Source organism: Plutella xylostella, chromosome 22 (assembly GCF_932276165.1).
Source record: "Plutella xylostella chromosome 22, ilPluXylo3.1, whole genome shotgun sequence".
Lineage (NCBI taxonomy): Eukaryota > Metazoa > Arthropoda > Insecta > Lepidoptera > Plutellidae > Plutella > Plutella xylostella.
This window is the reverse complement of record NC_064002.1, coordinates 428,051-439,588: the sequence shown is the minus strand read 5'-3', so window position 1 is coordinate 439,588 and position 11,538 is coordinate 428,051. Positions and strand designations below refer to the sequence as shown.

Here is an 11,538-nt window from a genome sequence, read left to right as displayed (position 1 = left end):
CAGCTTTGACACTTTTTCTATCTTTAAATATACGGCAAGGACTTTGTAATACTAAGTCCTATACACGGATCCTGAGGTTATCAGTCAATCAAAAACAGACCTCCCGAAGACCACATCGTGAGTAATTGTGATATAGAAGGGACAGATCATTGTTTAAACACAGAATGTCCTACAAAAAATTAATAAGCTAGTTTTGTCGGGTGTTTAACTCGACAGTTGTTGACGGATGCACATTAAGGGCCCGTACAGGGTGACGTGCCGCGCCAATTTTGGGTTTTCAATGCTCTTCACACAGCACACGCAGTGACACGCACACATGTAAGTTTGCACAGTGGGTCGATAAACTTTTACTCGCCAACTTTATTGACAATTATGTTCAAGTACATTTTGGGTGATTTTAGGGTAAGTAAGTATAATTCTTACTTACACTGGTAGGCACCAGGAAAGAGTAGAAATTAATAGGGGTGCCACTTTACTCTATACTCGGAACCCGATTAGCTTTCTCAAACAAATGTGGTATTTACTTGTAGAAAGGTAACTACAAGTATTAAAGTGTAGATAATAAGTTTCGGGCATTCTCCAGCCAACTGAACCCCGACGACAAAGCAAAGTAAATACATACGAGTAGTGTCGCAAAAGGGCTATACTAAGCCAAAAGGGGATGACTCAAGGGGTCATTCTGAACAACTTTTGTTCTACGAGATTTGCAAATTCGCGAAAAAAAATATTCGTTTTCCATGGTAAAAAGTCACATGTCCAACAAAGTTAATTTCCAAAACTCGTAGAGCAAAAGCTCAGAATGACCCCCTGTCTTACTCCTTTTTACCGGACTGCCGAAAGAGGAGGGTAATGTTTTTTGATTGTATGTATGTATGTTTGTCTGTTTCTTTGTTCCCTCCTGTAGCCTAAACGGCTTGATAGATTTTGATGTATGAGGTATTGTTAGAAGCGTATTGATGGCGCGATGGTTATAGGCTATGTGACGTTCCATTAAAATGAACATAGCGCCCTCTAGAGGACATAACGTGATGATCGAAAAAATAATAATTCAACTTTGCCGTGTAAGGTATCAAATGAAAGGGCTTGATTTTCACATTATAAAAATATGCATATTGAAGGTATTTAAATAACAACACCAAAATTATTGAAATAAAAATGATCATGAACTACTGACGTAAAATTTCATAAAATAAAAACAACTAAAAAGTTACAAATAAAAAAAAACAATTATAAACAAACGAAAAACCCGACTGTACGCTAAAAACATGAAAACAAGTCCCAATGTTAATGGAAAGTATCGCAGGCGGGGACCAACTTGACCGCCACTCAAGGCCGTTTTCTAAGTAACATTCAGCTAAATGGATACTTTCCATTAACATTGGGACTTGTTTTCATATTTTTAGCGTGCAGTCGGGTTTTTTGTTTGTTTATAATTTGTTTAGTACTATATACCGCTTTTTCAATACCTGTAAGTACATTTTTTGGTAGCAGCATATTATTTTTACTTAATTTTAGGGTTTCGAACGTCAAAAGAAAAAAAGCAACCGTTATAGGATCTCTTTGTTGTCCGTCTGTCACCGCCCTTTTTCTCAGAAACGGGTAAAGATATCAAGCTGATATTTCGCATAGATGGGGAGTAACCCAAAAAAAATATTATGGTACTCCCTGTCCCACACAAGTAAATTGGGGCTTATAATTTTGATGTGTATCCTTTTTTTTCTTTGATGTTTTGTATAAGTATGTGTTTGTTTTCTTTAAATCTGTATTTTTTTGTGGTTGCTGTCTATGTGTCGAATAAATGTATCTTTATCTTCAAATCACGCCATCTATCGTTTGTTTTTTTGTGGCTACTGTCTATAGAAGAAATTCCGTCATTGACAATTTTACGTTACGAATTTATTTTTATTTATTTTATTTTTATTTTTACATTTTCGTGGAGAACCAACAGCATTTTGTTAATAAATAATTATGGGTACAATTTAAATCATCACCAAAAAAAATAATAATACGCTAATACATTGTACCAAAAAAAAAATTAAAACCAAATTAATTAAATCAACTCCAAGATCGAAACGCCAAAAAAAACGTTTACGCGCCCAAAATAAATAAACACGCCTCCAAATAATTGCAAGTTTACAATAGAAAATCTTTTTCGTCGCCAAAACGGATAAATCATCACCAAATTATGCTATACTAAAATATAAACATTGACACCAAAACTAAGTGTTCAATTTTTTTTTATATCACCGAATTATCCTACCCTAAAACAATGAGTAACCCAAAAAAAATATTATGGTACTCCCTGTCCCACACAAGTAAATTGGGGCTTATAATTTTGATGTGTATCCTTTTTTTTCTTTGATGTTTTGTATAAGTATGTGTTTGTTTTCTTTAAATCTGTATTTTTTTGTGGTTGCTGTCTATGTGTCGAATAAATGTATCTTTATCTTCAAATCACGCCATCTATCGTTTGTTTTTTTGTGGCTACTGTCTATAGAAGAAATTCCGTCATTGACAATTTTACGTTACGAATTTATTTTTATTTATTTTATTTTTATTTTTACATTTTCGTGGAGAACCAACAGCATTTTGTTAATAAATAATTATGGGTACAATTTAAATCATCACCAAAAAAAATAATAATACGCTAATACATTGTACCAAAAAAAAAATTAAAACCAAATTAATTAAATCAACTCCAAGATCGAAACGCCAAAAAAAACGTTTACGCGCCCAAAATAAATAAACACGCCTCCAAATAATTGCAAGTTTACAATAGAAAATCTTTTTCGTCGCCAAAACGGATAAATCATCACCAAATTATGCTATACTAAAATATAAACATTGACACCAAAACTAAGTGTTCAATTTTTTTTTATATCACCGAATTATCCTACCCTAAAACAATATAAAATATAGTATAAAGGTAATCGATTTACCTGTTAATTTTAATATGTAGGCATTTGCGGCTTTAAGAGTGGTGCGGCATGAATTTTGAATTTGCGCGATGCTTGTGGACGCAATGTATTGATGTCTAGTACATCGACCTCAATACATCGCGGCAAATTCACCCCTTCTGGACAAGGTCACATTTGAGCGGCGCCATCCCCCCGCGCCCGCATACTCATATACATACATTTACCTATCATCATCATGATCATCAGCCAATAATCATCCACTGCTGGACATAGGCCTCTCCCAAGGAGCGCCACAACACTCGGTCCTCGGCCTTCCTCATCCAACCACAACCCGCCTAAGGTCGTCAGTCCAGCGGGCAGGAGGGCGTCCCACGCTGCGTTTACTAAGCACATACTAATGATTTAATTAATTCATAAAGCAATTTAACAAGTGACTTTGTTTTGGGATAAGCTATTTATTATTTGGTATAAACTTAATTTTTAATATTTACTTTTACTTTTTTTGGTTAGAAAGGATTATTAAAATGATACTGATAAAAGAATATATTGGCTACATCTATATAGCGATGATATACTTTATTTGGTTTGAAATAAATTTTAATGGTGTCAATATAGTTTTACAGTATGCAGTAAAAAATAATTTGGTTCATTTCAAAAATATTTTGGGAAGCATGATTTGGTGATGATTTATCCGTTTTGGCGGAGATTTCGAATTTATTGGCGGCAGTATCATATAATTTCTGGTGGAGGTTTAAATACAAGCCAATAATTATTACTTATGAACACATAACAACTTGATGCCATTAACAGAATGAACTTAGTAAACCCAGTAAACCTAACACATCATCCACAGGAAAAATAAAATCTCTTTCTCTCTCTCTGAAAAACATACTTAATAGCCCAAACTCGATGCTTTTAGCTATTAACATCTTTGAAATAAAATTGAGCCACCACCGTGTTACTGCCCTCATCAGATCCTCACGAGACCATACCTCAACCAGCACCAAGAGACTGTATTTTTGATCCCTAACCTAATGTTCATGCGTATTGTCATCACTTAGATCCATTCGCTATATTCCTGCTCCTCATCAGACCTTTACGAGACTGTAATGTCACGAGAATATTGCACACTATCTAATTTAATTTAATGTATTGAATATACTGGAAGAATTATGCTTCCTCAATTTCAAATCAAATTATGTTGTTGTCATAAAAGTTGAAAAAGTGCAATGACAACCAATGTGCAGTGATTTTGTATCTGTACACGATAAGATCGCGAGCTGTCAGTGCTGCCTAAACCGACGTGACCCTTCTTTGGAGGCCAGCGGCCAACTGAGTCAAACGTCACTTGTGTTTATGATTTTATAACACAGAAAACCGCCATAGATATTTGTATGAAAATTTGAGGGAAAAAAATTGCTCAAGTTTGGGATTAATTTACACAAAATAAGTGTGTGTTTATTAAAAAACAAGGTATTTAGCGCCTAGTCCAAGCCTTTAACTTTATAATATGATAAAAATCATATGAAAATACTTGATGATTACGACACAGTTGTTACAATACGGGAGTGTCATTTACTGGTTTTTCGTCATATTCTGACTTTAATTTACAGTTATCCATAAACTTTTACTTGAATTCGAATGATTCAGCACCTAGCTAGACTCTTCGACTACCGGTGTGATTTTTTTCAAGGCTGTAGAGCATCATTTACTACATAATTCTATGACAATGCCAACCCTCGATTACCTATTGCCGACCCTTAATGAAAGCATTTATTTGACATTTGAATGATCTGTTTAACGTGTGTATAGTTTATTGTGTTAAGACCGAGATTCTTATACATTATATTTATTATAACACGCCAGCGCAGTAAGCTACAGACAGCTAAACTATCTGGCTGATCCTTATACAAGGTGACGAACCTTTGTCCGCTAATAAGATGTCAACTTTATCTAAAACCTAGCATTGTATATACAATCGGATCTGTTGTTTCGCGTGGGTGCGGTGAATCTAACGGTGCCAGGACAGTCTACGAAAGGAAGGCCAAGGTTCCTTATTGATCACATATCGTGATCTAAGAATTAGGTATGTTTTTATTGTATGCTTGTTTGTTTGTGTCGCTAGATCTGATTATTATCATTGGGATTTCAAATTGGCCTAGATAAAATTATGATTACAGGTACCTAAATAATCAATTTAGACAGTTGTCCTACCAAACGCCAGATTTTATCCAGTAAATAAAATTATTTATTTACTGTAGTAACATGTCATCCTGGTAGTATAACAGGGGGACCCCTGTTATACATAGTGCATAAAATTTGCTTACCCAAGTGTCGTATCGGGTATTGAACGCCTGTGATGATGATGATGATGATGATGTATTTGTGTATACGTTTGGCGCTTTACCCGCTGATATAATCATACGATTACTTAAGGCGTAGCAAATCAAATATCACAACACTAATAAGAGTTTATTAATCGTAAGTACTTAAAGTAACATTGTGAGACCACACAACTTAAAATAGCTTCATTTTCGCAGCGAAAACAGAATCTGGAATATATTGTCGACCCGTCTCCCGCCGCGGACCTTCTTCTCCGAACTCCAGGTGGCGCTCTCACACATCATCATGTCATCTTCGCTCTTCTGCAGCAGTTTACCTTCAACCCTCACCGACTCCCTTATGTCCTTTATCTTAGCTCCTCCCCTATTGGCTAGACTCGGCAAGGTCCGCTCAAGGTTCACCTCTTGCCTGATGTTGAAAATATTCGGAGGGATTTCTCCCTTAGTGCTGTTGTCTTCAGTTTTGCGACCAGACAGTTTGATGTCGCTGTCCCTGTGACTGACTGAGCCTCGGAAGTTCACTATGACAGTGGGTTTCACCACGATTTGCGACTCACGGTTTCCGATTTGGCTCTGGCCAGCCATAGTGTTCCTCAGTGGGATGACAGAGGACAGGTCCTGCGGGAGGCCTGATTCGGTCTCTTCTTCTACTTCTTCATCTTTCTCTTGGTATTGCACTTTGTTGACGGGTCGTCGCTTCTGTGGTTTCCTGGGTCTGTTGGTCGTGGCTTTCGGTTCAGATGTAGTGCTTATATAAAGTACTATTTCCTCTTTCGGTTGAACGTTGGATAGATTCAGCTCGCTTAGACTTTTGCTGTCGTTCTTATCGAACAAGCTTTTAGGGTAGCGATATTTTATAGATGGCATATCGATTCTTTCAATGCGGTCGTTTCTTCTAGGTATGAACTCGGCGTCGCTGGGCAGGTTTGGGGGTTCATTCTCATAGCCGTATCGCTCGTAGTTTTGTGCGAGATCGTTATCATCATGCTGGTTCAAGTCGTCTGGGAGCTGCGCGCGGATGTGGAGGGACTCGATCACATCTCGGAATAGGGACCTCCGCTCGGGCTGATTGGTCGGTTCCTTGTCCTTAGTTGGAAGTGCGTTGCAGAAAAACACAACGTAGGTCATGCAGAGGTAGCACTGCATCTGTAATTTATAAAAAAACAAAAATATATACTTATATTTAGCTTCAAATTAATGATGTTCAGCTTGTAACCGATGCCAATGCTATGTCGATTTAGTCAACTTTCAAACGAAAAGGAAATTTCATTCTAATAATTATATTTGTTTTGGTGCTACCATGACCACAGACACGCATAATATAAAATAAATGACAAACTAATAATACCCCTCATTTCTATTACAGAGCATGATTGTAGAACAAACAACAAATCAGACTAAGTATCAAGGTCAAATTATAATATAAGTGGAATCTTCTGATCGGTGCTCGTTCTATCGAACAAACTAGTCCTTTTTAATCAGCGAAAGTTTGCACATATTTAAAAGTGAAATTATCTAAATGCATGATGATAGGTAATTAAGTAGGTAGGTAGACGATGCATACACCGTACAAAATAGATGCACTCGAAAATATATTTGGTTATAATAGGAAGTGTTTATAATACCTCTAAATGAAAGGAAAACATCTTGGAAGATATTTCCTCTGTAAACACAAACTCTATCATATCGAGATTTTACGATAGTTGAAGATTTTTTAATCTATGTGAGCATCTCAATAGATTTCCTAGACAAAGATAAGTGAAAATATTACTAACACCTCCTAGCTACATTAATTTCCATGGGCATTAAATCCTAAGGTTTACTAAAAAGAAAATTCAGATTTAAAAAAATCCTACGTACCTTTCCCAGGAGTAGTGTAGTGTCTGTGTGAGGAGTGGCCTGAGACTGCGGGGGCCTAGTGGAACCGGGAAGCGGCCGCGAGGGTTGACTGACCCCGCCTGAACTGCGCCAGGGATGCTAAACTATGACAAGCTGATCTGCTGAAAAATAAGCTATCTAAAGGTTTAGGGTATTTTCATCCATGGCCTATTCGGTTTTTCCATCAGCCAAGGAGGACATCATCACTTACACGATCACACCCTTTGAGGTGTGAAGAGAGATAGATAGGTACCTGAGTCTGCGTTGTTCTATAAAGAATATGGAGAGAGATAATTTTACTACTATCTAGGAGATGAGAGAGTAGAGAGAGGGTGATTATTTCTTAGCTAGCTCTTTAAGAGAGATAATTTCACGGTTATTCACTGTCACGTATAGAGAAGTTAGTGGTAGCATACATGTCCTTTTAAAGTTATACCTAGACGGTTAGTACATAGCAAAACACCAATTGAAACTTTTTTGGCGCTAATTTATGCGAGAAGAAAATACCTAAGTGATTTTTTATGTTCTAGAGGCAATGTAAATATCAACCTGTTTTAGTTTTACTTTCGTTGTTCTAGTTTTATCACAAACTTAATTTAAATAATGGATACTATTAATAGTCACGCTTGGTGACAAGGATACAATATGCATACTATTAATAACTTACTTATGTCCCAGGTATTGGTCTGGTAAAAACAGACTTTTAGTAGTTAGTAGTAGTAGTAGTAGGTATTTACTTATTTTCACAAACGCTTTTCTCACAGAAAAAGGCCGCCATAATAATTGTAAAAAACCGGCCAAGTGCGAGTTGGACTCGCGCCCTGAGGGTGTACGGAACCCTGAAGTGTACTTACCTGAGATAGTTTTCCTTTACATCTTGGGGACACTTGACTTGAGTCTACAAATTTGCTTTCCTTCCTCCTTCCTCTTCCATCCTTTTTTTCCTTTCGAGGTACGGAAACCAAAATAAATAATACTTAAATAACATTTTGTTATTAAACATTTTAATCGCGATAGATGGTTGGCCACACCTGCAGTGTAGACCGCCTAGTATGTCTAGTCACACAGGAACTTGCATTTTCTAGCTCCTGACAACTTTTAAGTTCCCGGACATAGCTCACTCACTTCACTGCTGCGGCGGGGGGCGGGGTGGGGCGGGGTATGCTATAATCTCTGTGAATGCTGCTCTTGATTCTTGATCGAGAATTGAATATTGCGGTGAACTATAAAATTTTGTTAACACATAACACCAACATAGATCTCTTAAAAATTACAAGGCCAAGTAATTTAAGTACAATACAATACAATATAACTTTATTGAACAAAACACACAACATACATTAAATAACAAAAGGAGTAAGCACAATAGGCGGCCTTATCGCTAAAAGCGATCTCTTCCAGGCAACCTTTGGGTGAATGAGAGACTTGTTGAGTAGAAGAGGAAGGTGTACACGTATTGCATTTAAATACTAGTGATATTTGTACCTACTTACTTATTGATTTGGCGTTCCAAATTATGGCAATCACACCCTGTTTTTTCCTGAAACCCTGAAAATCTCAATTTAAGTAGGTACCAATAAAAGTAAATTTTCTCAAAAGCTTTTTTTCCAAAATGTTACTATAAGTACCTAAAATGTACATGCTAATTGCTAGGTAATAAAAAATAAAAAAACATTTAAAAAATCAGCCGTTTTTGGCTGAAATTATATAAGAATTACAAGTACTTTTTATGATTGGTAAACCTTGTAGTATTTGCGTTTCATCTTCGATTATTTATTTTGTACTTATTTTCTATGATAGAATACTCACTACACAAACACAAGCAACTTTTGATCTGGATCCAACTATTTGATAGTGGTACCTTTTTTTGTTGACCCTACATTGAAGATATTGTGTTGTTGTCGACAAAACGCCATCTACCGATGACAACGTGTACTACGTAGTACTCTTAATACGTAGTGTGCCGTGTCTTTCACACCATCATTAGGTAAGATAGAGCATGATATTTACAGTCACACACTGAAGGGTATTTACCTACCTTGATTTTTAGATTAAAGTACTAGGGTAAACTACCCAATTATTGACACTTTAAGACGAGTTGTCTGCAAAACTGGCCATAAATACGTATAAAATATTAGTATTGTGGTATTTTTTTCTGTAGCGGTTTCAGGTGTATATTCATTTATAATATTTTTGACAAAACCATGACCCTATAGTCTTAGTTTTTTATTATCAGCTATAAATTTGAAAAAAACCCTATTTCACAATTACTGACACGCGTTTTCCAATTTATGACACCTCCTGTACCAATTATTGACATGCTTGATATTAGGTAATAAAAACCGTTTTTTAACAGGAATTAAACCTTTGGGAGGGTACCATGGGTCCGGTTCTCTATTTGGTATATCACGGTGATATATTGAAACACCATAAGTGTCACATACCATAAGTCGTCAGCTAGTTATCTGACATACCATATGTACTGCATCTAATACTGATGCTAGCAGACTAGTCCCACTGAGTTAGGCTGCTTCGTCTCATGATCTCCTGGGCATTTCTCAAAGGTTCCAGCCAGTGCGTCCTGCTGCTGATGCCATATGGTTCAGAAACGTGGTCACGGCTGGGCTAACAGGTCCACTGATATAAAGTCGTAATGCGGACTGAAATGGGGTAATCAATCCATCAGAGAACCAATGTGAGATGCCAATAGGCCAGCCACCCAAGAAGAAAGACAGTTGGAGTAATCGAGTTCTCGAGTGGAGGTAACGAACAGGCAAGCGTGACATAGCACGCCTTTTGGCCATCAGGAGGCTGATCTTAGACATGTACCTGGTAAGTAGCTGCTGGAAGAGAAAGGCCAAAGAAAAGTGTGGTGTAGCTTTGTCACATCTGTATTGATGAAGACATCATGAATCATGAATATGCCTCTGATATCTCCAGTTTATGCTCGCGGAACTACACGTAGCATCCTTGAGGGTTGGCCTGTAGATAAACATGTTCAATACTAAGGTAATGTCCAGTGTCCCAATCGAAACGAACGATACCGCTGGATATCATTCAATTTTGTGAATCTTAACACCTATCTTGATCATTGTTTACCCGCCGGGTCAGAATCCCAGTTTTAATAGATTACGAGGTGGATTCAGCTGGGTGGAAGTGTGCAGGACACTTTTGGACAGGCAAAATGAAGACAGGTGGACGTAGAGCAGTTGGCAGGCCACCTGCCACTGATAGTCAGACGACTTCTTATAGGTTGCAGGAAGGCAGTGAGAAGTGAAGCAGGAAAAGTTATTTTTTGAGTGTCATAGTATAGTAAGCTCCCATAAAAATATTTATCGTTTATGAGACTAATTATTGACACTTTGCCTATATATAGACATGTCAATAATAGGGAAATAGATTACTGACACTATGTCGATAATTGGATTTCACTGTATTGACACTGTGTCATGAATTGGAAATTCGTGTGGGATAAATGATTAAATAGTGTTAACATAATCATTATAGGATATACTACCGGAAAAAGCAAAAATATTAACATGAAAACAAAAAACATTCCTTCCAATTATTGACCCAATATGTCAATATTAGGAAAATATACCGAAAGTGCTACCTATAATTGACACCACCTAAATTCGAAGTTATAACCGAAAATAAGTGGTTTTTGAGGTAAGAAATGGAAAAGGAATTTTGTTCACTTTTCAGTCCAAATAACAAATTTATAATTTTTTAAAAGAAATACTAGCAAATTTCTTCTTAAAGTAGCCACTGTCCTTTGCAAAAAGCTATCCAAGATGGCGGAATTTGAAGAAGCAACGGAGAGGCACGAATTGTCTATGTTTTATTGGTCAGCCATTGCTGTAAAAAGGACTGCCGAGTGTTACCAGTACAGAATAACTATTACTGCTGCATTCAAAGATAAATATCACTAAATAAAACGAAGCGTTGTCTTGTTTTCTTTAATTATTCCGCGCTGTGTCAATAAATGGAGGGGTGTCAACAATAGGGTAGTTTACCCTACTTGTGTGGTAAAAATCATAGGTAGTATTATAAAAAGTAAAATTCATTGGCAGCAATGTAACTTGGTGTAATGGCAGGCTAGGCTTGTAGTTTTATACTCCATGCGCCATTGAAGTAAGTTCCATCTATTTAATGTAGATGGCGGTGTAAATAAAAATTACCTAGGTATATTTTTTTTACAGAATTACAGTTTGAGACCTCCTTTTCGTCCTCCCCCCCCCCCTATATTTTCTTTTTATTTATTATTTATATTTTATCCAGATATACCCAGATAGTCCATGAGTCAATTGAATCTAATCTATTTTTTGCAGCTGTATTATAATGAAAATAGTAACTTTTATTGAAAACTAAGAGATATGCTACTGATTACATGCATAATA

The 11,538-nt window shown here is 36.6% G+C and overlaps 1 protein-coding gene across 1 annotated transcript; it reads right to left on the bottom strand.

Moving 5' to 3' along the window:
* Positions 1–5,446: 5,446 nt before the first annotated feature.
* On the bottom strand, positions 5,447–7,273 carry LOC125490275. The gene is made up of 2 exons (XM_048629050.1): positions 7,121–7,273; positions 5,447–6,406 (listed from the first exon to the last, which is right to left on the bottom strand). Exon 2 carries the CDS (start codon positions 6,404–6,406, stop codon positions 5,447–5,449), a length of 960 nt encoding a protein of 319 aa, XP_048485007.1. The 5' UTR covers positions 7,121–7,273.
* Between the last annotated feature and the right edge of the window lie 4,265 nt (positions 7,274–11,538).

Bases quoted from the DNA above. Each gene is read 5' to 3' on its own strand.
- LOC125490275 (XM_048629050.1), bottom strand. From the start codon at position 6,406: ATGCAGTGCTACCTCTGCATGACCTACGTTGTGTTTTTCTGCAACGCA.